Source organism: Rhinatrema bivittatum, chromosome 4 (assembly GCF_901001135.1).
Source record: "Rhinatrema bivittatum chromosome 4, aRhiBiv1.1, whole genome shotgun sequence".
Lineage (NCBI taxonomy): Eukaryota > Metazoa > Chordata > Amphibia > Gymnophiona > Rhinatrematidae > Rhinatrema > Rhinatrema bivittatum.
Window position 1 is genome coordinate 258,047,635 of NC_042618.1, and position 27,188 is coordinate 258,074,822.

Sequence of the window (27,188 nt, forward strand, 5' to 3'; positions counted from 1 at the left end):
TCTCCCATTATTACCGCACTACCAATTTGGTCTCATCATGAATTTGGTTGAGATAGATTTGCATGCACTGACTCCATTGTATGTGGAACAGACCCTTTGTTCTGTTGCCTGAACGGCCAGGGTGTCAGGAATCAGAAAGTTCAGTGCAGGATGATAGTGGGAGAGGATTCATTCAAAAACAGCTCCTCTTCTGTGGGGTCTGGAATCACCATCCTCTAGTGAGCTTTTAAAAGGAGGGCTCAGGCTAATGCTAAAGAGGCAGTCCTTTGAGTTGTGAACAGTTTTCAGAAGTAGATAGGAGCTTCTGACTAATACAAAAAAAAAATTTGACCATGTTGTTGCGGTCTCTACCGCTTCCCTCCGGTTTGGGCCTAAACCCGCCTACCTCCGCTCCAGGATTCACTGCTTTCCGCCCGCTCCGGACCCCGGGGGCTTCTCCCACTCCACGTGGCGGCTGCCATTACGTGCCTGCTTCTCTTCAGTCTCGCGCGCGAGGACGTCCGTCTTGAGCGCTCAGCTCCAGGAAGCCTCGCCCCGCCCGTGTTGCTGACGTCACGCCCAAGTCCCGATATAACCGGCGCTCAAACTCTCTCTCATCGCCTTGCAACGAGGTACACAACTCCATAGTTGTTCTTAGTTGCGTTCCTGGTGATCTCCACGTTATCTGCTTCTGACTCCGGTCTGCTTCTGACTCCGCTTCAGCCTGCTGCCTGCCTCTGACTCCGGTTTGCCTCTGACTTCCGCTTCTGCTGCTGCCTGCCTCTGACTCCGGTTTGCCTCTGACTTCCGCTTCTGCCCTGCTGCCTGCCTCTGACTCCGGTTTGCCTCCGACTCCGCTTCTGCCTGCTGCCTGCCTCTGACTCCGGTTTGCCTCCGACTCCGCTTCAGCCTGCAGCCAGCCTCTGACTCCGGTCTGCTTCCGACTCCGCTTCAGCCTACAGCCTGCTTCAGCCTCCGGTTTGCTACCAGCTCCGCTTCAGCCTACAGCTGCTTCAGCCTCCGGTTTGCTACAGACTCCGCAGCTGCCCGCTGCCCTGCCTTCAGCCGGCCCTCGGCCCTGTACAGCCGGTCCCCTGCCTCCCGGGTACCTTGGAATTCCTTTCCATCTTGCTTGCTCTGGTCCCAGTCTAGGCCTACCTCAGCCCTGGACTTTCTGCCTCAATTCCTAGTCCCAAAGACCCGGTGCCTACGGGCTCCTCCCGGGGGGTCCCTGGTTCCTGGGTGAACACCTCCTGCTTGTGGCTCCGCCCCCGGCCTACCCTGTCTCCCTAGGTAGGCCGGCCCAAGGGTCCACTATCTCTCCAGCAGTGTCCAACTGCAACAGTTTGCAAGGCCATGGACTCGGCGGAGGCCCCAGCCTGCAGGCCATCCCGGGGATGCACAACGGCCTCCAGCAGCAACAGCACTGTATCGACATGCTTGCTGCTACCGTGGAACAGCTGCTTCTCACTGCCTGGAGACCTCTCCTCCGGAACCTCCTCCAGCCCCACCTCCGGCTCCAGCACCCAGTTCAGCATCAGTGACTCAGCTACCCACGCCGACCCGGTATGCCGGGGATATCAAGACATGCCGTGGTTTTGTAAATCAGTGCTACGTGCGTTTTGCCCTCCTGCCTGCACAGTTTCCCTCAGACGCAGTTAAAGTAGCATATATATTCTCGCTACTGGATGGTAAGGCCCTTGACTGGGCTTCACCCATGTGGGAGCGCCAGGACCCCTTGCTACAGAATCTGCAGGAGTTCGTACTCAACTTTCACCTTGCTTTTGATGATCCTGCACGCCAGACCACCGCGGCCTTGGAGCTCTTGCACCTCAGGCAAGGGACACACTCAGTGGCCGATTACACCATAGACTTTCGCACGCTGGCCATGGAAGTTGGCTGGCGGGATGATTGCCTAGGGGAATCTCCTGGAGGGGCTTGCCAGTCGCATCAAGGATGAACTAGCAGGCCGGGACCTCCCGGAGACTTAAATGACTTAATTGACATCGCTGCAGGGTGGATCGCCACCTTCAGCAACGGGATAAGGAGACCCGCTCCTACCGTAAAGCATCACCACAATCGTCCACCGCCACCAGAACCCCGGCTCCTAAGGCTCTTCTGGCCTCTATCAGCAGTGGAGAACCCATGCAATTGGGTAGATCTCCACTAACTCCCGAAGAAAGGAGGAGGGCGCCGCTCGCTGGGCCTCTGTCTCTACTGCGGAGGCAAGGGGCACTACCTCGCCAATTGCCCGGAACGTCCGGGAAACGACCGTGCCTAGGTTATACCGAGGAGCTACACCTTGGCTCTACAGGATCAGCTCCTCTATGTACCTTGCCAGTGACTCTGAAATACCCCGGTGGGGAACTCCAGATCCGGGCTTTCATCGACTCTGGTGCTGAGGGGAATTTCATTGTGGCCGATCTGGTGAATCAGCTGTCTCTCCCCACGCAATGGAAGGTTCCTCCGCTACGGATTTCCTCTATCCGGGGCACGCTCCTTCCTGGTATCATCACCTGCTCCACAGCCCCTTTGACTCTCCAGACAGGCTTGTTCCATTCGGAGGAGATCTCCCTGCTAGTCTTGGAGCGAGCTGTGCACCCCCTGGTTCTAGGTCTACCCTGGTTGCGACAGCATTCACCTGTTATTCAGTGGGATAACTTTCAGCTAACCCGATGGAGTCCCTTTTGCTTTGAACATTGTTTACACCTCCCACGTCCACTGAAAACCTTGCACCTCTGCTCCTCGCTTCTGCTGCCCAAGCCATATCGAGACTTCGCTGAGCTCTTCTCCAAAGAGATGGCTGAGATAATCCCTCAACACCGGCCTTTTGACTGCCCAATTGACTTGTTGCCGGGCACCACGCCTCCCCATGGCCAGGTGTACCCTTTGTCTTTGCCAGAAACTGCTGCTATGTCTCAGTATGTGACTAAGAACCTTGCCAAAGGCTTCATTCGTCCCTCTCGTTCGCCCGCCGGAGCCGGCTTCTTCTTCGTGGCCAAGAAGGACGGCTCCCTCCGTCCATGTATAGACTATCGTGGCTTGAATGCCATCACCAAGCGAGACCGGTATCCGCTTCCCCTGATTCCTGAGCTTTTGGACTGCCTCCAGGAGCACGCATCTTCACCAAGCTAGACCTCCGAGGGGCCTATAACCTAGTCCGTATTCGCCCCGGGGATGAGTGGAAGACGGCCTTTAATACCAGGGATGGACATTACGAGTACCTAGTAATGCCCTTTGGACTCTGCAACACCCCAGCCGTCTTCCAGAACCTCATGAACGAGGTCCTACGTGACATGCTCCACTCGCATGTGATTGTCTATCTTGATGACGTGCTCATCTTCTCCAAAGATCTGAATTCTCACCGACACCACGTCGCACAAGTCCTGCAGGCTCTCCGAGACAATCACCTCTACGCCAAGCTTGAAAAATGTGTTTTCGAAGCTGAGGCCCTACCCTTCCTGGGGTATATCATCTCCTCCACAGGATTCCGAATGGACCCCGAAAAAGTAGCTGCCATAACTAGATGGCCTCAACCCAAGGGTCTCAAGGCCCTCCAGAGATTCTTGGGCTTCGCTAACTTTTATAGACATTTTATTCCACAGTACTCGCATCGGGTCGCTCCCCTTACTGCCCTGACCCGCAAGGGAGCCGACGCCAAGAACTGGCCTGACGCTGCGGTCGCAGCCTTCACCGACTTGAAAGAGGCGTTCCTCACGGACACCTGTCTCCGTCATCCCGACCCAGCCAGATCTTTCATTGTTGAGGTCGACGCCTCCAGCATTGCCGTCGGAGCGGTCCTCAGTCAACACTCCGAGTCCGGACAACTCTTGCCATGCTCTTACTTCTCCAGGAAGTTCTCCCCCGCCGAGACTAATTATTCCATCGGCGACAAAGAGCTGCTGGCAATCAAACTCGCGTTTGAAGAATGGAGGGCAATGGCTCGAGGGGGGCCTGTCACCGACCACCGTATATACGGATCACAAAAACTTAGAGTTTTGTCCCAGGCTCAACGGTTAAATCGTCGCCAAGCCCGCTGGGGCCCTGTTCTTTAGTCACTTTGATTTTGTCTTACAGTACCGGCCGGTGGCCAAGAATCTCCGAGCTGATGCTCTCTCTCGGACCTCCTTATCCGAAGAAAGACCAAGAACCACCACAATACATTCTCGATCCTAGTAAGGTTCGCCTGTCCGCCCTGACGGTCCTCTCCCAAGAAAGGACCGTGGTTCCCCGACGAGACCGTTTAAAGACACTACACTGGGCTCATGACTCCCTCACTGGGGGCACGCAGGACGCGAAAGAACCTTGGAACTCCTGAACTGCTTCTACTGGTGCCCAACATGCGACAGGATGTGCGCACCTATGTCATCTCCTGCCCCACCTGTGCTCGTCAAAAGCCCAGTCCTGGACCCCCGTGCGGCCTCTTACAGCCTCTGCCAGTCCCCACAGAGCCCTGGACCCATCTCGCTACAGACTTCATGGTGGACTTGCCCCCCATCTCGCGGTCAAACGGTTATCTGGGTTACCGTCGACCGCTTCTCTAAGATGGTGCACCTCGTTCCTTTGTCCAAGTTACCTTCTGCACCCGAATTAGCTCTCCTCTTTGCCCAGCATATTTTCAGGTTACACGGGCCTTCCGCAGGACATAGTGTCTGACCGAGGTCCCCAGTTTGTCGCCCGCTACTGGATGGCCCTCTGCAAGTGCTTCAAGGTAAAGCTCAGCTTCTCTACAGCTTTCCACCTGCAGAGTAATGGACAGTCCGAAAGGATGAATCGCTCTCTGAAAAACCTACCTTCGAGCCTTCACCAAATGAGAAGCAAGACAACTGGTCAGAACTACTGCCCTGGGCCGAGTTTGCCTATAACAATCAAGCTCATGCTGCCACCGGGCTCTTACCATTCCAGCTAGTCTACGGGAAAACAGCTGAGACCTCCGCTTCCCATTCGCTACCCCCTGTGCCTCGCCAGCCGCCCAGTTAATGGCACGTCAGCTACAGACCTTGTGGCAGAAGACCCAGAACAAACTGCATCGCTCAGCCTCTTCCGCCAAACTGGCGGCTGACCGCCACCGACGACCGGCTCCTACCTATCAGCCAGGAGACCGGGTTTGGCTTAGCACCAAAAAACATTCGACTTCGCCTCCCCTCACAAAGATTTGCGCCCAGATTCTGCGGGCCGTTCCAAGTCGCCGAGAGAGTGGGCTGAGTCTCATATCGGCTGAGGTTGCCGTCCTCTCTTTGAGTCCACAATGTTTTCCACGTATCCTTGCTAAAGCCCGTAGTCCTCTCTCGCTATCACCGAAACCTCCGGATCCTTCTTCTACTACCATCGACGATGATCCCACTTACCAAGTACGCGAGGTCCTGAATGTTCGCTTCTACAACCTCAGGTGGGAGGTATCTACTCGCATGGGAGGGTTGCGGCGATGAGGACAACACCTGGGAACCCAGCTGCAACATCCTGGACAAGTCCTTGTTGCAACAGTTCCACCGTGACCACCCGGAGAAACCCGGTCCTCTCAAGAGGGGCCGTAAAGGGGGGGGGGGTACTGTTGCGGTCTCTACCGCTTCCCCTCCGGTTTGGGCCTAAACCCGCCTACCTCCGCTCCAGGATTCACTGCTTTTCCACCCGCTCCGGGACCCCGGGGGCTTCTCTCACTCCACGTGGTGGCCGCCATTACGTGCCTGCTTCTCTTCAGTCTCGTGCGCGTGCGAGGACGTCCGTCTTGAGCGCTCAGCTCCCGGAAGCCTGGCCACGCCCGTGTTGCTGACATCACGCCCAAGTCCTGATATAACCGGCGCTCAAACTCTCTCTCATCGCCTTGCAACGAGGTTCACAACTCCATAGTTGTTCTTAGTTGCGTTCCTGGTGATCTCCACGTTATCTGCTTCTGACTCCGGTCTGCTTCCGACTCCGCTTCAGCCTGCTGCCTGCCTCTGACTCCAGTTTGCCTCTGACTTCCGCTTCTGCCTGCTGCCTGCCTCTGACTCCGGTTTGCCTCCGACTCCGCTTCTGCCTGCTGCCTGCCTCTGACTCCGGTTTGCCTCCGACTCCGCTTCAGCCTGCAGCCAGCCTCTGACTCCGGTTTGCCTCCGACTCCGCTTCAGCCTGCAGCCAGCCTCTGACTCCGGTCTGCTTCCGACTCCGCTTCAGCCTGCAGCCAGCCTCTGACTCCGGTCTGCTTCCGACTCCGCTTCAGCCTACAGCCTGCTTCAGCCTCCGGTTTGCTACCGGCTCCGCTTCAGCCTACAGCCTGCTTCAGCCTCCGGTTTGCTACCGGCTCCGCTTCAGTCTACAGCCTGCTTCAGCCTCCGGTTTGCTACAGACTCCGCAGTCGCCCGCTGCCCTGCCGTCAGCCGGCCCTCGGCCCTGTACAGCCGGTCCCCTGCCTCCCGGGTACCATGGACTTCCTTTCCATCTTGCTTGCTCTGGTCCTGGTCTAGGCCTACCTCAGCCCTGGACTTTCTGCCTCAATTTCTAGTCCCAAGGACCCGGTGCCCTACCGGCTCCTCCCGGGGGGTCCCTGGTTCCTGGGTGAACACCTCCTGCTTGTGGCTCCGCCCACCGGCCTAATCTGTCTTCCTAGGTAGGCTGACCCAAGGGTCCACTATCTCTCCAGCAGTGTCCAACTGCAACAGTGTTACCCCATTTTGATAGAATTACATTGGTTACCAGTCCAGTCTCAAATTCAATACAAATGTTTGTCATTAATACATAAATCAGTATATGCCAATAACACTGAATGGTTGAATGCCTCTCTTCGCATCCACACCCCATCACGTAATCTAAGATCCCTTGGCAAAGCATTGTTAACAATACCAACCCCAAAAATAGCCCATTTAAGTCCAGTCAGGGAAAGGTTATTATCTTTGGCTGGACCAAAAATTTGGAATTTGCTGCCCCTCGATATTTGGACAGAGTCAAACATACACAGATTTAAGAACTTTTAAAGACTTGGTTATTTGAACAGGATTTTATCCAAGCAGGTTAATCCCTAGGTCCAGATTCCTCCCTATACTAACCTTTACTAAATTGTCATTAATTAGTACTAATTCATTATTAATTTTTACCTTACATCTAGTCTGGTGTGGTTTTAGTTAAATTAAATTAGTGGTTATTTTAACTATCAGTCTCTTATCTGTAATTTGTTTTATTTGATTTTAAGGTATCATTTATTTCATTTTTATATATTTAATTGATTGTCTATCTTATCTTGTTTTAAATTGGCTTTAAGAATTGTGATATCACATGCTGTATTATGTTTAATTTCATTGTATTGTAAACCAACATGAAATCAATATGAATGTCAGTATATAAAATTGCCTAAATAAAATAAATAAATAGTTTACAGGCCCAGCCAGAGGAGCCAAGCACACCCTGTTTGGTGGTCCCGGCCAAGGTCAGGAGGGGGTTTGCCTCTCCATTACGCAACCTGTCTGGTGGGAATTCTCGCTCTAGGTATATTTTTTGGAATTTAACTTTTTAAGTGGTAGGAGCTTTACTGGAGCCTCTTCAGCTCCTGGATCCAGGGAACGGAATCCTGGGTCTAAGCCTAGGCAGGTTAGGAAGACCTGCCCCACTATATCCTCAATGAGGTCGGGGGTGTCATTGACATGCTGGTAGTATTTTTATTTTTGTTAAAGATTACTTTCCAGTCCCAGGAGGAAGTTCTAACTGCCCTTCCTTCCTGACTTGAACACCAAGAGTCTTGGTCCAGGGGATCCCTCCCTTCAGGGGTATGAAGAAAGAACTAAGGACTGCATTAGAGGAAAAAGGTTTGTGTCATCTAACAGTGAGTAAAGGCAAAGCCTACCATCAAAAAAGGGACACTTATCCAGTGATTCTCAAGACCCCTGGGGAGAGAGAGAGTTTATATCTGTGCAGAGACTGACACATTGTATCTTTGCCAGTTGGCGGGGTGTTCCTGCGCAGCTAAAGGACACCTTGCCCACCTGGAGACTATTTTTCCAAGCCCAGGAGGGCAGAAGCTCCTCTGGGGTCTGGCAGACAATACTCCTGCATAGATTGAGGGAGGAGATTGTAAAAGAACATTTTGTGGTGCTGTGCACTAGTATTGTGCCAATTTCACAGGGTGAGGTGGCTGCTTCAGGCGGAAGAATTTTGAAGCAGCAAAAAGTGACCCTTCAAAACTGTGCCCAGTCCCTGCCTCCCCCCCATCACGCCACCCTCCCGACCCTCCCCAAGGCTCACGAGCTAAAGGCCACCAGCGCCATTTTGGTTAGTGGTAGCCAACGACCCGGGAGCGACAGATCGCTCCCAGGCCCCCCGCTGGACCACCAGGGGTTTTCATGGTGTATGGGTAAATGTATCATCGGGTCATGGTGTATGGTGTATGGGTAAATGTATCATCGGGTCACACTAGAGAGATAACGTTCCTGGATGGAATAAATGATAGCTTTATGGAGCAATTGGTTCAGGAACCGACGAGAGAGGGAGCTATTTTAGATCTAATTCTCAGTGGAGCACAGGACTTAGTGAGAGAGGTAACGGTGGTGGGGCCGCTTGGCAATAGTGATCATAATATGATCAAATTTGATTTAATGACTGGAAAAGGAACAGTAAGCAAATCCAAGGCTCTCGTGCTAAACTTTCAAAAGGGAAACTTTGATAAAATGAGAAAAATTGTTAGAAAAAAACTGAAAGGAGCAGCTACAAAAGTAAAAAAATGTCCAAGAGGTGTGGTCATTGTTAAAAAATACCATTCTAGAAGCACAGCCCAGATGTATTCCACACATTAAGAAAGGTGGAAAGAAGGCAAAACGATTACCGGCATGGTTAAAAGGGGAGGTGAAAGAAGCATTTTAGCCAAAAGATTTTCATTCAAAAATTGGAAGAAGGATCCAACAGAAGAAAATAGGATAAAGCATAAACATTGGCAAGTTAAATGTAAGACATTGATAAGACAGGCTAAGAGAGAATTTGAAAAGAAGTTGGCTGTAGAGGCAAAAACTCACAGTAAAGCTTTTTTAAATATATCCGAAGCAGAAAGCCTGTGAGGGAGTCAGTTGGACCGTTAGATGGTCGAGGGGTTAAAGGGACACTTAGAGAGATATAGGCCATCGCGGAAAGATTAAATGATTTCTTTGCTTCGGTGTTTACTGAAGAGGATGTTGGGGAGGTACCCGTAATGGAGAAGGTTTCATGGGTAATGATTCAGATGGACTGAATCAAATCACGGTGAACCTAGAAGATGTGGTAGGCCTGATTGACAAACTGAAGAGTAGTAATCACCTGGACCGGATGGTATACACCCCAGAGTTCTGAGGAACTAAAAAATGAAATTTCAGACCTATTAGTAAAAATTTGTAACTTATCATTAAAATCATCCATTGTACCTGAAGACTGGAGGATAGCAAATGTAACCCCAATATTTAAAAAGGGCTCCAGGGGCGATCCGGGAAACTACAGACTGGTTAGCCTGACTTCAGTGCCAAGAAAAATAGTGGAAAATGTTCTAAACATCAAAATCACAGAACATATAGAAAGACATGGTGTTAATGGAACAAAGTCAGCATGGCTTTACCCTGGGCAAGTCTTGCCTCACAAATCTGCTTCACTTTTTTTGAAGGAGTTAATAAACATGTGGATAAAGGGGAAACCGGTAGATATAGTATACTTGAATTTTCAGAAGGCGTTGACAAAGTTCCTCATGAGAGGCTTCTAGGAAAAGTAAAAGTCATGGGATAGGTGGCGATGTCCTTTCATGGATTGCAAACTGGCTAAAAGGACAGGAAACAGAGAGTAGGATTAAATGGGCAATTTTCTCAGTGGAAGGGAGTGGACAGTGGAGTGCCTCAGGGATCTGTATTTGGGACCCTTACTTTTTCAATATATTTATAAATGATCTGGAAAGAAATACGACGAGTGAGATAATAAAATTTGCAGATGACAAAAAATTGTTCAGAGTAGTTAAATCACAAGCAGATTGTGATAAATTGCAGGAAGACCTTGTGAGACTGGAAAATTGGGCATCCAAATGGCAGATGAAATTTAATTGTGGATAAGTGCAAGGTGATGTATATAGTGAAAAATAACCCATGCTATAATTACACAATGTTGGGTTCCATATTAGGTGCTACAACCCAAGAAAGAGATCTAGGTGTCATAGTGGATAACAAATTGAAATCGTCGGTGCAGTGTGCTGCGGCAGTCAAAAAAGCAAACAGAATGTTGGGAATTATTAGAAAAGGAATGGTGATAAAACGGAAAATGTCATAATGCCTCTGTATCGCTCCATGGTGAGACCGCACCTTGAATACTGTGTACAATTCTGGTCGCCGCATCTCAAAAAAGATATAATTGCGATGGAGAAGGTACAGAGAAGGGCTACCAAAATGATAAGGGGAATGGAACTACTCCTCTATGAGGAAAGACTAAAGAGGTTAGGACTTTTCAGCTTGGAGAAGAGACGACTGAGGGGGGATATGATAGAAGTGTTTAAAATCATGAGAGGTCTAGAACGGGTAGATGTGAAGCGGTTATTCACTCTTTCGGATAGTAGAAAGACTAGGGGCACTCCATGAGTTAGCATGGGGGCCACATTTAAAACTAATCGGAGAAAGTTCTTTTTTACTCAACGCACAATTAAACTCTGGAATTTGTTGCCAGAGAATGTGGTTAGTGCAGTTAGTATAGCTGTGTTTAAAAAACATGTGGATAAAGGTGAACCGGTAGATATAGTATACTTGGATTTTCAGAAGGCGTTTGACAAAGTTCCTCATGAGAGGCTTCTAGGCAAAGTAAAAAGTCATGGGATAGGTGGCGATGTCCCTTCGTAGATTGCAAACTGGCTAAAAGACAGGAAACAGAGAGTAGGATTAAATGGGCAATTTTCTCAGTGGAAGGGAGTGGACAGTGGAGTGCCTCAGGGATCTGTATTGGGACCCTTACTGTTCAATATATTTATAAATCATCTGGAAAGAAATACGACGAGTGAGATAATCAAATTTGCAGATGACACAAATTGTTCAGAGTAGTTAAATCACAAGCAGATTGTGATAAATTGCAGGAAGACCTTGTGAGACTGGAAAATTGGGCATCCAAATGGCAGATGAAATTTAATGTGGAAAAGTGCAAGGTGATGCATATAGGGAAAAAATAACCCATGCTATAATTACACGATGTTGGGTTCCATATTAGGTGCTACAACCCAAGAAAGAGATCTAGGTGTCATAGTGGAAAACACATTGAAATCGTCGGTTCAGTGTGCTGCGGCAGTCAAAAAAGCAAACAGAATGTTGGGAATTATTAGAAAAGGAATGATGAATAAAACGGAAAATGTCATAATGCCTCTGTATCGCTCCATGGTGAGACCGCACCTTGAATACTGTGTACAATTCTGGTCGCCGCATCTCAAAAAAGATATAATTGTGATGGAGAAGGTACAGAAAAGGGCTACCAAAATGATAAGGGGAATGGAACAACTCCCCTATGAGGAAAGACTAAGAGGTTAGGACTTTCAGCTTGGAGAAGAGACGACTGAGGGGGGATATGATAGAGGTGTTTAAAATCATGAGAGGTCTAGAACGGGTAGATGTGAATCGGTTATTTACTCTTTCGGATAGTAGAAAGACTAGGGGGCACTCCATGAAGTTAGCATGGGGCACATTTAAAACTAATCGGAGAAAGTTCTTTTTTACTCAACGCACATTTAAACTCTGGAATTTGTTGCCAGAGAATGTGGTTCGTGCAGTTAGTATAGCTGTGTTTAAAAAAGGATTGGATAAGTTCTTGGAGGAGAAGTCCATTACCTGCTATTAAGTTCACTTAGAGAATAGCCACTGCCATTAGCAATGGTAACATGGAATAGACAGTTTTTGGGTACTTACCAGGTTCTTATGGCCTGGATTGGCCACTGTTGGAAACAGGATGCTGGGCTTGATGGACCCTTGGTCTGACCCAGTATGGCATTTTCTTATGAGTCTCGGGGGGGCTATTTTATTTAAATTTTAGGGGGCGGCAGCATGTGGTGCTGCCTCAAGCGGCAGATTGCCTTGAGCCTCCCCTGCCTATTTGCAACAGTAAAGATTTATTTGGGCACTAATAAAGTGGTTTCATTGACTTTATTTGGCACCTTCAGCACACCCTGGAACAGACACCTACCACTCTCCAGGGACCATAACTTGGACATGTAGAGCCACCCTTAGCACTTGGGGCCTTTGGGGTAATCTCCCCCCTCATTCGACTAAGAATCCAGGTCCTGAAAAAAATAGACTGTGCAATAGCTAGCCTGGGACAGTACCTGTCCCAAAGAGAAACAACAAATTCTTTTATGGCCTCATTGGGTAGCAGTCCGCAACCGAGGATGTTGATACATATGAAAAGTTACACATATGCAAATCTATCTCATTCATATTTATTATGGATATCCTGAATCCTTGGCCAGTTTGTGACTACTGGAATTGGCTACCCTTGGCATATAGTATTTTTCAGCAAAAAAAAAAAACTCAGAGAAGAAACATTCTGTTACATACCAGAGTTAAATATGACAAAGAAAGGAGTTAATTTCAACCCAAATAAGTTTGTATTTCACAGTCTGTTGGTGTCATAATTATTTTAGACAGCTTGGATTACTTATTTCTTGGTATCAGCGTATAGAGAAGCCATATGAAATTTTTTTTGAGGCATGCAAAATGAATCGCTGGCCGCATTCCTTGAGCCGCCTTTGGCATTTCACGCTCCAGTGCACACTGACAGCCCTATTATTATCAGATTTCTGTCAGCCTCCCACTTAACCGCGTAAAGAGGTCTTAGCTGATGCTGAGCTCATCACTTCTCCACCTCAACAAACTCCGGGTGAAACTGAGGGAGCAGGAAACCCCCCCCCCTTTGCCTATCATAGAGGGGAGCCCTTGTCTGCCCCCGACCAACCGTCAGGGCAGACGAGTCTGAATCTAGAAAGGTTGTCGGGAGTAGGGAACCGCGAAGTCAGGGCTAGGGAATCACGGTCACTGCATTTTCTTTGTAGTGGAAAGGGCCCCCCAGGTTTCCCCGGGATATACCCGATCCTATCCACGGGGCGGAGCCACCGCCGCCGCCGCCACCACACCCTGTCCCAGGGCTTTGTCTGAGGAGGAGGCAGCCGGCGCGTGATGGCATAAGGACAGACACCGCCCGCCCGTGGTAAGGGCGGGCCACTGTCTCTTTAACGCGCACCGCCCTCCTGTTGCAGGAAGTGTCATAGGCGGACCCTCTCTGCGCTCAGCTGATCGGCGGCTGGAGGGCGGAAGTAGCTCCTGCGGGCTGTTGCTCGCCGCTGCCCGGGCTGGGATTGTTTCCCCCTTTCCGCCCCGCTCCTTCCACGGGTGGTGTCCGGCGAATGGGAAAAGTGTGCGCGCGCAAAAGCGCTCCTCGCCGGCCACCCTCCCAGTCCGATACCCGGCAAAGCGAGCGAGGGGAAGCGAGGCCGGTGTGTGCGCACGGCAGGGGCAGTCCTGCGTCTGCTCTGCCAGGGGGACTGCGATGAAATCATTCCTGGGAGACTCATGGCGTCCGTTAAGAGTTTCGCCGGGCTGGGCAGGCAGAGGAAGAGAACGGGGAGCTGGACCGCTCCCTCCAGCAGATGCTCCGGGCGATAGTAGAGGAGCGGAACCGCACCAACATCCGGCAGGAGATCAGCGGGCTGGGTGAGTGGGGGCGCCTCCTTGCACGGCCTCGGAGGGGACTTCGCAATTGGTTTTTATTTATTACCTTCCTTTTATCTCCAAATATGACATTGTGGATGTACTTAAGTTGCAACAGTGGTTTTCCGCTATTTGCTTTCTTTTACATTTGTGTCTCACGGCTGTCACTTCCACAAACAGGAACATACTTCGAAATGTAAATACATAGAATATTTTTGAGTTTCAGAAATAAAAATAGAAATTATTCTGCCCCACCTCCAATAGCTAGCAAAGTTTTTTTTTTATTGCTGGAGCTACACTTTGCCATTATAACTCGATTCCTAAAGCTGACCTGTGGCATCGAGCTGAGCTGTGCCGCCGATGAATTTATACAGATCACATTTTTCCCTTATTTACACTAACGGTGAAGTCCGCAGTGCAAAGTTGGTACATAATTAGAAAAGAGCTGTGAATTACTGATGTGGATAGGATATATTTACGTTCACAATGATTTAACTGTTTTTGTTTGCAATGTAGATTTTCTTTTCTGATAGTTACTAAGCGAGGAATGTGTTGCTTGACGTCAAAAGAATCAATAAATAATGCCGTTTTTTTTTAATTTTGTGAGAAAGTCTACTGTATGTTTTCGGGGTTTTTTTTGGTCAGTAATGTGTGATTTTTATTGCCTGGCTAGTACCCAGGCTAGAGTTTGATTCTTAAATAATTACATAGCTATATCGTGCAGACTGGAAAATTTTTGGTTTTTCTTGACCTTTTCTGAAACAATAGGTGCAAATTTGCTTTCAAGAACACAGTTCCATAGCTTGGTCCTATAAAACAAACAGTCTGAGTTGAGAAAAATATATACTTCAGCTGTTTTGAAAAGAAACTGCTTGGGACAGAAGAAACAAAGCTTGCAGTGTATTATTTAGAAGTTAAGTCATTGATTATTTTAAACAGCCTGTGTGTGACCCAAAGTAAAAACAGTTACTAGGAATTGTAATTGGGTTAGATTTTTGTGCATACTATACAGAAGTTATCCTCTCGTTTGTACTGGATGCCACCAGCCTGATTAAAAATGAAGGTGCACTTGCAAGTTCTAAGTTGACTGTACATATTACATCCTGTGCACTCCAGAAGGAAGTTGTCTTTGGCACAATGTAAGTTTAAAAAAGAGAGCCAGTAGTCTATTTGAGGGACTGAGATTGTATTCAACATGCCCAGGTTTATGAGTGAGGTTAATTCCTGTTATCTTTCTGCCACATTTTCTTGGTCTCTGATTGCATCTTTTGAACATATGAACATAAGAAATTGCCATGCTGGGTCAGACCAAGGGTCCATCAAGCCAGCATCCTGTTTCCAAACCAGGCCACAGGAACCTGGCAATTACCCAACACTAAGAAGATACCATGCTACTGATGCAATTAATAGAAGTGGCTATTCCCTAAGTAAACTTGATTAAAAGCAGTTAATGGACTTCTCGTCCAAGAACTTATCCAAACCTTTATTGAACCCAGCTACACTAACCTGCACTAACCACATCCTCTGGCAACAATTCCAGAGCTTAATTGTGCATTGAGTGAAAAAGAATTTTCTCCGATTAGTCTTAAATGTGCTACTTGCTAACTTCATGGAATGCCCCCTAGTCCTTCTATTATTCAAAAGTTTAAATAACCGATTCACATCTACTCGTTCAAGACCTCTATCATATCCCCCCTCAGCCGTCTCTTCTCCAAGCTGAACAGCCCTAACCTCTTCAGCCTTTCCTCATAGGGGAGCTGTTCCATCCCCTTCATCATTTTGGTTGCCCTTCTCTGTACTTTTAATATCTGAGGATCTTCTTTCTTCTTATGTTGTACACAATAGTTGCTGTTAACAATGATGTGTTTTTTGTTTTCTCTTCCACTACCTTGTCAGTTTTTTTTTTTTTTGTGTTTTTTTGCTTTTAACTTTTTTTTTTCAGTTGGAATGGGAAAGTCCCAGGTGATTAGAACTTCTTCATTCTCTGTTGTGTTTATCGGAGTCATGGTACCATTTTTTATGGTACAGTTATGCTATGGTGTTTTCTAGTGGATGAGCCATGACCCCTTATTGTGCCACTCAGTATCCAGGCCTTCTGATAACAGTACTTTGCACCCATAGATGAGATCTGTAAGTGTTTCCAGGTCTATTTTGCAGAATCTACACTTGCTGTTTTTAGAGGGTTTTTTTTTTCCTATGCTGGCTGTAGTTCACTGTCTTGTAATTCCCTAACCTTTAGGTTTAATTTCACCTCTCCTTAGCAATTTCTGTATCTGGTTTTTGGTTCGTGTTTGGTTTGATAAAAGAACTCTATTTCCCACTGTCTTTGTGCTTTTTGCCAATTGTTTCTCCTTGTTTGCTGATCTAGCTCTCTAAAGATTTTTTTCCCCTCTTTTTTTGCAAATTTTGTTGCTTTCTCCAGGTGTGAGGGTGGATTCTCACTTGTTCCTTCTGCTCATCGGAATGCTTGCCCAAAGTTTAGGAAGGAGATCCAGTTTGGCTGTTCATTTTCGTTCTTCAGCACTGCTTGAGTATTTGGTTCTGAAGCTGTTAAGTATACAGGCCTACAATGTTAGCTCTATGTGAAGTCTATTTCTTTAAGACCCATACTGCCTTTAGCTCTTGGAATGTAAAATCTTGTTGGGCATGGAGGAGTTTCTTGTTCTTACATATAATTTTTCAAGGTCTTTATGGAGCCAGCCTAAGATTCCAAGGCCATATGAGAGAGCAGTAGTTGCAAGCTGGTTCATGGTGTGTATCACTTTCTATGCTGTTTAAAACACTTTCATTATTTTGTCTACTATAGTACTCTTTGCTGATCTTTTCTCTTAATGATTTGTGCTGGTTTGTTGCATCTTCCTCTATTTCTAGATTTGTGAAATGCATCTTTCTGCTCAAGTCTTTATTAAGAGAGACATTTTCAGCTTTACTTAGGTTTTCTTTCAGGAACGTTGCCTTAGCACACTTGTCCAGGCCAGATGTCATCTGAGAAGGTCTTCACTGCTTGGTGCTGTTCAGCTAATTGATGATCATAGGAGTTGTAGAGCTTCAAGTCATCTAATTTAATTTATATTTTGTTTGTTCGACAAGTCTATTATATGAACAGTGTTTTTGACTTGCTATAATCCGCTTAGGGCAGTTGTTGCGTGAAGCGGCGTTTGAATTTTTTAAAATAATTCACTCACTTTGTAGGCCATTAGTACATGTAGGATTAAGGCTAAACAGGGTAGGGAACACAATTTACTGCCATTGTTTAATAAAGCTTGTTTGTGAATAGCATAAACTAACCCATTGGCTTCCGCTGAAATTGTGGTTTTAGTTTTTTTCCACTGCTTTTGTGTGCCTGTGGAATAAGGCTAAAACCATAATCCAAGAAGTTAATGAGAGTACTTGATAAATTTAGTGCCAGTCAAAACAAGTGTGATGACATAGAATCTCCCTGAATGTTCCTTACTGGATCTTGATGTTAGGAATGACAAATTGACATCCTAATTCAGATGGAGTATAGTCTGCCACATTTTCATAGTGAACTTGATCTAATTGCTGTTGGTATGCTTTCTGGGGACTTAATCACATTACCTACAGTCTCTGAATGTAATTTTTCTTTGAATATAAATCAATAAAAAAAATACTTGGGTTGAATTTCACTCTTGAGTAGGTTATTAACCAGTGGGATCAGCTGCTTACAGTAAGGTTATCTGGTTAGAAAAAAAATAATCCACAACTATACAACATGTTTAATTTGAACATGTCATTTTTTCCCCTCATTTTAATGCACAGTGTTACTTTTCTCACTTCAGGGCAGATTGGATTCTTGGCTGATCCTTTTGCTGCTTTTATTCTGTCTGCATTTTCATTCCCTGCAGTCATAGGACACTTCTCACAAGTGAATGACTTCATGCAGCTTGTCCAGATTTAGTATAATGATACAAAATGGCAGTTGTTTCTCTTGATTGTTGTTACCCAGCTAGGTACCAGGGCAAGAAAGTTGTAAATGTTGTTGTTTCATCTATCTTTTTCATTAAGTTAGACACAGAATAATATTTAGGAGGTTAAAGGGTGAATTTATTTGATCAAAGCCTTTTATAAACCAAGCCACTCCGGTTCTGGCCCATGCTTTTTATTATGGGTTGAGACACAATTGTCTGAATGCAGCATCACTAAAGGCTAAGAGATGAACTTCATCTTATAAGCATATTTATTGTTTTCAGTTCAATATTTTTAAGTACTAGTGCTAGCATTTTTTATTAGATAATTACATTTTTCAATTAAAACAAACAGTAACTTAAATTCTCTGTTTTTTATTGGTCTGCACTTTTTATTTCTGAGGTGATAATAGTGCTGGAGTTTTCGAATACTCTTCCTAATTAGCCACAATCACCTTTCTGGATTTAGGATGGCAGCTGCTTGGAATGGCCAACAATCCACAGCAGTTTTGTAGTTTTGGTTTGGATTGCCAGAGCAAGCCGGTACTGAGCCAATTGTTATTGACATGAGATGTTGCATACTAAGATTGCTAGTATGCTTATGTTTATTAAATTCCTTAATGCATTGACAACTGAACTTGTGGGAGGAGATTAATCACATTAAAAGGTGTAAATCTTTTAAGAAATTAAACGATATTAGGACAAAAAAGGTTACCTAGGAATAGGATGCAAAGAAGCAGTATTGAGGCAAGTTGAGATATTGAGAAATCTAGCTAGTACTTTTCAGATAAAATCATGTTTCCAGCTTTGGAGCTTTGTGTGTTCACTGTCTTACTAGCACTTTTTTCATGAGGGTATCTTTTTTTTTTTTTTTTTTTCCATGCTGCTTTTATATTCTTCTTGGCTGAGTGCAGGAAAGTGCCCCTGAACTCACAGATGTGACAAACAGGCACATGCTCGCTAATTGCACTGCTTGAGAGATGGAATGATGTCATTTTAGCTATCCCCATGCAGTACTCTATTACACCACAGAATGAATGCAATTCTCTTACATTTCCATGTCGAAGGCAGGAGGGTTGAATACGGCTACTGAAAAAAAAGATTCATAGTCTTTGTAAAAATGAAAAACAAAATTATTTAACAAAAGTAGGGTCACTGGTTTATCTATTTCATTCAGCAGTTAAAATGCCCCAAACCATTAGATATTTACAATCTTTTGCATTCCTGAAACTTTAAATAACTGTAATAAAACAGAAAAAAAGATTTCACAAAGAAGGAGCAACTTAAAATTTTAGTGTTTTATTTACCACATTTAAAATAATTTCTCCTTGATTAATTCCTTTGCTGTATCACAATCTTTTTTAACCTGGCAATTTCTTTTTCCTTCTTTTGGGTTTCTACCGGTAGCTCTATCCAATCTGGCCTTTACTTTGCCATGAGCCTTCATTCACAGCTACCTAGGATTTTTTTCCTCCTTTTATTTTACCTTGGCTGTATAGCTCAAACATAACAGCTATAGTCTTCAGCCTGGGTCTATGTCCCTCAACTCCCCCATGAACCTTGAGTCTGGCCATAGCACTACCACTGTATGTTTGTAATATCCCCAGCTCCATCAAGCTAAAGAAGCAGAAGCAAGGCTCTAGAATCAAACCAAGATGTCTAATATACAATTCATTGATGAGACTTTCTGTGGAATGTTTGCAATTCTGGAGGGCCACAATCTCCCAGGGGATATAGACTAAAAGCAATTCTGAGAAGGACTACCAGAATGATGCATAGATGACTGTCACTACAACAGCTACTGATCAGATTAAACTGCATGTAATTTTACCTTGAATTCATTAGAGCGCTCATCAGTAGAGGTGTGGCTGAGGGATTGATTCACCAGCTGCAGTAATTTTATAGTATACCTTTGTCACTATCTGCTGTGAGGATCTGTGGGCAGTGCTTGCCTCACAGCAGGAGTCGTCAGTGGTCCATATATATTATGCTCAGTCCCCCAAGCTCTATGGCTTGGAAGTCCTGACGGTGGCCATATTTATTTGCACTGGCACAGTTTATGTGCCAGCCTCACAGTGAGTACCTTGCCTCAGCTTGGGTCCAGTTTTGGTCCTCCTTGTAGCCTGTCTTCTCTTTCCAGTTTTGTATTGGCCCAAGTCAGTGGCCTTCTGCCCTGCTTGTCCTTGTCTGCTTGGCCAAAGTCTGTGCCCTTCTGATCTGCCTATGTGTTCTTGCCTGAATCATGTTTGGCCTAAGTTTGTGGCTTCTGCCTTGTTCGTCTTGTCTTGTTTTTTATTCCTGGTCCTAGTCCATTTTGTCCATTGCACCAGTCTTGTCATGCACTCGGTGTCCCAGATTTGTTTTGTGGGCATTCTTTGTCTTGTTTCTGCAGCCCCAGCCCTGCTCTTGTGGGATGCCTTCCTGTACCTGCCTTCTGAGTGCACCTCCTGTTCAAGTCCTGCAGGCCACTAGAACCCAAGGGCTCAACCGGAGGAGGAGATAACTGGTACAGGAAGAAGATCCTAATACTCTGTCCAGTTTTCTGTCCTGGCACAAGTGGATTGTGATAAATTGCAGGAAGACCTTGTGAGACAGGAGAATTGAGCATCCAAAAGGCAGATGGAAATTTAATGTGGATAAGTGCAAGGTGATGCATGTAGGGAAAAATAACCCATGCTATAATTACACAATGTTGGGTTCCATATTAGGAGCTACCACCCAAGAAAGAGATCTAGGTGTCATAGTGGATAACACATTGAAATCGTCGGTTCAGTGTGCTGGCGGCAGTCAAAAAAGTAAACAATGTTGGGAATTATTAGAAAGGGAATGGTGAATAAAACGTAAAATGTCATGATGTCTCTGTATCGCTCCAGGTGAAACCGCACCTTGAATGCTGTGTACAATTCTGGTCGCCGCATCTCAAAAAAGATATAGTTATGATGGAGAAGGTACAGAGAAGGGTGACCAAAATGATAAGGGGAATGGAAAAGCTCCCCTATGAGGAAAGACTGGGTTTAAAAAAGGATTGGATAAGTTCTTGGAGGAGAAGTCCATTACCTGCTATTAATTAAGTTGACTTAGAAAATAGCCACTGCTATTACTAGCAACAGTAGCATGGGATAGACTTAGTTTTTGGGTACTTACCAGGCTCTTATGGCTTGGATTGGCCACTTTTGGAAGCAGGATGCTGGGCTTGATGGACCCTTGGTCTGACCCAGTACGGCATGCTCTTATGACTGTTCAGCTGGAGAAGAGATGGCTGAGGAGGGATATGATGGCATGTTCTTATTTTCTTACAAGCTAGAGTTCATCCTAATCCAACTTCAAGGGTTAAAGCTACTGACAATCCTGCTGTGACATATGCAATTTTACTTCTGCTTAATAATGAGTTAAAACATAAAATAATGTGGCATGGAGTACGCAGATGTGAGAGAATCCCAGATGATTGGGTAGTGTTCTGGGGTGTGGTGACTTGAATAAACAGCAGCAAATTTTTATATGTAGGTGTGTCAATGAGAATGGTGATTGGATCTGCCTCTTGCTATACTCCCATTTTTGGGACATTGTCACTATATGCTCATGAGATTTTGGAATTCTCTCAGCTGTTTCTATTGATTATTCTTTTTGGCTTATTCTGTTTGCTCTTTGTTTATGGTTTGGTGTCCATTGTAGACAGCCATGTGTTCAATATAGATCTGAACTGTTCTGTTCAGTCTCTGGCTATCTTCCTTGGTTTTATGGGCTTGCAGTTCATTCATTTCCTTGCACCATCTCCAGAGTCCAGCTGGAGATGGTGCAATCGTTGCCCCCGCCCCCTTGGGCGAGGGCAACTATTATGATAGAAGCATTCAGAAAATCCAAAGAAATAAGCAATGGAGAAAATGCAAACATTTTGTTTAGTGGAAAGGAGGTTCTAGAACAGGGGACGTCAACCTGCAACTTCAGAGCTGCATGCGGCTCTTTTTGTCCCTTCCTGGGGATCCCATGTTGCCAGTTTCAAATCACAGGGGCTGCAGGGAAATTTCATCATCTTGGCCTGCACAGCCATGGAAGAGAGGGGTGAGTTGGAATTATCGACTGCATAGGCTGCAGGAGAAGGAGGCAGCTGTCTCAGCCCATGAGGTCCCAGTAGACGGAGGTCTTCTGCACCAGTGTTAGCCAGGAGGAGGGAGGCAGAAGCTTCAGCCACATGGGCTGCTACAGATGGAGGCCCCTCATGAGCCTGCAGCCTCAGCTGAAGGAGGCCGTGCTGTAGGGGAAGGAAGGTGAGAACTGGCGAGTGCTGGCCAAAAATCAGGAAGCGATATCTATGGCCTACCCAGATGTGGTGATTTTCGAACAGTTCTTCAGTCTTTGGTTTTTTTAAACTCTAGACTACTGTAATGCTCTTTCTCGAGTTGCCTGCCTCTACTATTAGATCACTGCAATTATTGCAAAATGCAACTGCCAGAATACTAATGGGAGGAAGGAAGTTTGATCATACCGTATTACTCCCACTTTGGTATCTCTGCATTGGCTTCCGATTAAAGATAGAATCGAATACAAGTTATTATGCTTAGTTCATAAATCATAAAATTACGATAAAACAGATGGTTAAATGTAGCTCTTCACTTACATGTACCAGAAAGAAATCTAAGATCAGCAAACAAAGGCCTTCTTAATGTCCTGTCAATTCGAACTGCACACTTATCTGAGGTAAGGGAAAGAGCTTTATCGATGCCCCCGACAGAGTGGAGATTACAAAAAGAATACACAAAGTTTAAAAAAAGACCTTAAACCTGGCTTTTTAAGAGCTTATTATAAGTGAGGATTAAATGGCAATTATAAATAGAGAACAGCTTCACAAATGGTCAATCTGTTTTTTATTTTAATTTTCATTTGATCAACATTATTTTAGATATTTAATTGAATGTATCTTTTATTTTTACTTTTTACTTTTTAATTTGTATTTTATTGCATATTTATTGTATTGTAAACTGTTAAGACTGTAAATTTTTAAAGATTGATGGTATAGAAAACTGATAGATAAATGAGTCTGGGGAAAGGCCTAAGGTAGCATTGGCTGGGGAAGGGGAAACAAAAGGAGAAGGTGTCTTTATCACATGCTGGTCTGAGTCTGGCAGGGGGAAGCCTGAGGTGGCATCATCAGCTTGTAGGAGCTGTTGTGAAGTGCCTGCTGGCGAATTGCCCCTGCCAGTCAAAGAGAGAGGTTGAAGATGTTGAATTTTAAAATGAGTTGATTTGAGTCTTATACATTTATAGCATGTTTAGCTGGACTCCCAGTATACCTCATTTGCAATGAAAAACTTTCCCAAGAATAAAAAAACAATCAAATGTTGAAAGATTTTTTTTTGTAAAAAAAAAACAAAAAAAAACAAAACAAAAAACCAAAACAAAACAAAGAAACCCACATTTGCTTCAAAGTATCTAGCTGATGATCCAAGAAAAAAAGGCATAAGAACATAAGAAAATGCCATACTGGGTCAGACCAAGGATCCATCAAGCCCAGCATCCTCTTTCCAACAGTGGCCAATCCAGGCCATAAGAACCTGGCAAGTACCCAAAAACTAAGTCTATTCCATGTTACCATTGCTAATGGCAGTGGCTATTCTCTAAGTGAACTTAATAGCAGGTAATGGACTTCTCCTCCAAGAACTTATCCAATTCTTTTTTAAACACAGCTATACTAACTGCACTAACCACATCCTCCTGGCAACAAATTCCAGAGTTTAATTGTGCGTTGAGTAAAAAAGAACTTTCTCCGATTAGTTTTAAATGTGCCCCATGCTAACTTCATGGAGTGCCCCCTAGTCTTTCTACTATCCGAAAGAGTAAATAACAGATTCACATCTACCCGTTCTAGACCTCTCATGATTTTAAACACCTCTATCATATCCCCCCTCAGTCGTCTCTTCTCCAAGCTGAAAAGTCCTAACCTCTTTAGTCTTTCCTCATAGGGGAGCTGTTCCATCCCCCTTATCATTTTGGTAGCCCTTCTCTGTACCTTCTCCATCGCAATTATAATCTTTTTTGAGATGCAGCGACCAGAATTGTACACAGTATTCAAGGTGAGGTCTCACCATGGAGAAATACAGAGGCATTATGACATTTTCTGTTTTATTCACCATTCCCTTTCTAATAATTCCCAACATTCTGTTTGCTTTTTTGACTGCCGCAGCACACTGAACAGACTATTTCAATGTGTTATCCACTATGATGCCTAGATCTCTTTCTTGGGTTGTAGCACCTAATATGGAACCCAACATTGTGTAATTATAGCATGGGTTATTTTTCCCTTTATGCATAGAGGAGCTACAGCGCAAATCAGAACAAAAGAAGTCTACGTTTGACATGTGGTTAAAATCAGCAAATATAGCTAGTTTTGTGTCAGCTCATGAAATTGTTAAAACATGGAAAGCCATTAACAAATGGAGAATATGTAAAGGAATGTTTCTTTAAAATACCAAAGCACTTTTTTCAGTGATTATAAAATGAAAAGGTTCACAAAATAACATATGACTTATCTGCAAAGACAGACAATAAAAAATACAAATAGTAAAGATGGCTATAGACTTAAACAAATATTTAAAAAAAAAAAATGGTATGCCAATATATCAAAAACTTCATGGAAATCATTAACAATATGATCTAAAGGATCTAGAAAATACACATCTTACATTTTATTAAATTAACTGTATTTATTTATTTATTTTATTTAGGTCTTTTTTATACCGACACTCATGATACCAATCATATCGTATCGGTTTACAATAAACAGTGGTGCAATAACATTAAAATTAACAACTTCGTGAACAATAGGCTAGGAGAGAGGGAGAGAGTGAAAAGTTACAATAAACAGGGGTACTTGAACTGGGAGGAGGAAAAGCCAGAGTAGTGGCTAGCATAGAAATAGGTAGTATTTAGTCTCAGAAATAAATAATATACAGATATATACATAAGGCTATAATAGACTCTAGTATTCAGGACTGAATGTAATCCACTATACATGGTATCCACTATAATACATCCACTATAATACATGGATTACACTGTATATATATATGTAATCCACTATACATGGTATTTAGTTAACTCAAAGCAATTAAAACAACATAAAATAATAAACTATATCCTAAATAAAAAAAAAATTAGACAAACCAATATAACATACATTAAAAAAAAAAAATTCAACAATTCAGTGAATCAAAATCATTGATATGCCAACGTTGTGCATGTTATAAAATCCGGTACCCACACGCACATGCTCATCCGATTTTTATATCTGCATGCGCATAAGGGGGGGGGGCATTTTATAAAATGTGCACAGCGAAGGACTGGGCCTTTCCCCAGTTCCCTCCCAGTCCACTCTTTATAATATGCCCCCCTGCCTTGCGCACTTGCCGATATAAAATCTGTTATCTTGGGAGTCCAGTTCTATTGGGGAAAGGTCACATACAAGTCCTATGAAATGCCACAAGGACATAAATATGAATGCCCTGGGTGGGGGAACAATTATGATAGAAGCCTAATCCAATAAAGCAGTGGATTGGGAGGGAATTTTCTACATCCCCTATCCTCCCTGACTTCTAAATCCCTCTAAAAGTTTTTTTTTTTTTTTTTTTCAATACTAACCTGATCTCAAGAGCAGTTTTAAGTTGTGCGTCCTGGCCAGCTGCCATCGTGCGCTTCACTGGTATAGTGCCTAATGGCGCTGTCCCTTTTTTTTTTTTTTTTTGCTGGCTCTTTGGTGCGTACTGGCAGATACGTGTGTGGCCGCAGGCCTTTAAAAATCCCTGTGGCGTACGTGTGGTCCAGCCACGTGCATATCTCCCGGTTTTTAAGTGTGCTGGCTTTTGAAAATTTTACCCATATGGGTTTAACATACAATATCATAGAGCTTTGGACATTAGGTTAAAAGTGACAAAAAATGTAAGTGTTCCAACTCCAAACAGAACATAAGAACAATATGCCATACTGAGTCAGACCAAGATTCCATCAAGCTCAGAATCCTGTTTCCAACAGTGGCCAATTCATGCTACTGATGCCAGTAATAGCAGTGGCTATTCCCCCAAGTCATCTTGATTAATAGCAGTTAATGGACTTCTCTGCCTAGAACTTTCCATACCTTTTTTAAACCCAGCTACACAAACTGTACTAACCACATACTCCAGCAAATTCCAAAGCTTAATTGTAAGTTGAGTGAAAAGAGTTTTCTCTGATTATTTTTAAATGTGCTATTTGCTAACTTCATGGAGTGCTCCATAGTCCTCCTGTTATCCGAAAGAGTAATTAACTGATTCACATTTACCCATTCTAGACCTTTCATGATTTTAAAACACCTCTGTCATATCCCCCCCTCAGTCGTCTCCAAGCTGAACAGCCCTAACCTCCTAGCCTTTCCTCATAGGGGAGCTGTTCTCTGTACCTTCTCCACTGCAACTATATCTTTCTTGAGATGCGGCGACCAGAATTGTACACAGTACTCAATGTGCAGCCTCTGTATTGCTCACCATGGAGCAATACAGAGGCATTATGACATTTTCCGTTTATTCCCCATTCCCTTTCTAATAATTCCCAACATTCTGTTTCCTTTTTTTGACTGCCGCAACACACTGAACTGGCGATTTCAATGTGTTATTCACTATGATGCCTAGATCTTTCTTGGGTGGTAGCTCCTAATATGGAACCTAACATTGTGTAACTACAGATTGGGTTATTTTTCCCAATATGCATCATTTTGCACTTGTCCACATGAAACTTCATCTGCCATTTGGATGCCCAATCTTCCAGTTTCGCAAAATCCTCCTGCAGTTTATCACAATCTGCTTATTATTTAACTACTCAGAATAATTTTGTATCATCTGCAAATTTGATGACCTCACTCGTCATATTCCTTTCTAGATCATATTTATAAATATATTGAAAAGCACTTGTCCAAGTACAGATCCTCGAGGCCCTCCACTGTTTACATTTTTCCACTGAGAAAATTGACCATTTATCCTACTCTGTTTCCTGTCTTTTAACCAGTTTGTAATCTACAAAAGGACATTGCCTCCTATCTCATGACTTTTTACTTTTTCTTAGAAGCCTCTCATGAGCTAGAATCATGTTGACATATCCATGCTTTTTTTTAGTAAAGGCTGCCTCAAGGGTGATGTTACACAAGAGAAGCAGATCTAACGATCATCACATGTAGCTTATTACAAAATTTAAATGTCATAAAGTATCCAATACTATAAACAAACATTTTTGCAGAACCACGCAGTAATGGAGAAATCAGTTATTTGAATACAAGGAGTAATATTGACATCTAAGCTACTACCAAAAAGCTTGTCCATATGCTAGAAAAAGTTGGATGAACAACATCCAATAAAGTATCTTATGCAACAAAGTAGACATTTATATCAGAGCAATTAATAAGCAAAATGCATCAATGAAGAAGATACTAAACATCAAGCATTCAAATGAACCTCCAAGCTTAAAAAAAAAAAAAAAAAAAAAGTCACATGCAATCTCTACCAATGGAAATAATTCACCAGTCCAAAAACATTAATATAACCTATCTTCCAATGGAAAAAAAAATCAAACCAATCACAGCAAAAATAACTTTTTTTTTTTTTTTATAATGGTTAAGATAGAT

General features: G+C 44.3%; 1 protein-coding gene across 3 annotated transcripts in view; it reads left to right on the forward strand.

Moving 5' to 3' along the window:
* Positions 1–13,118: 13,118 nt before the first annotated feature.
* Positions 13,119–27,188, forward strand: part of KIAA0930 (KIAA0930 ortholog) — a 363,359-nt gene continuing 349,289 nt past the window's right edge. The window contains exon 1 of one of the 3 annotated variants that reach the window (XM_029600062.1): positions 13,119–13,625. In XM_029600062.1, the coding sequence (XP_029455922.1) occupies positions 13,562–13,625 (64 nt within the window). In that variant the 5' untranslated portion in view covers positions 13,119–13,561. The remainder of the gene's footprint in view (positions 13,626–27,188) is intronic. The other 2 variants (XM_029600060.1, XM_029600061.1) reach the window with 2 other exon arrangements.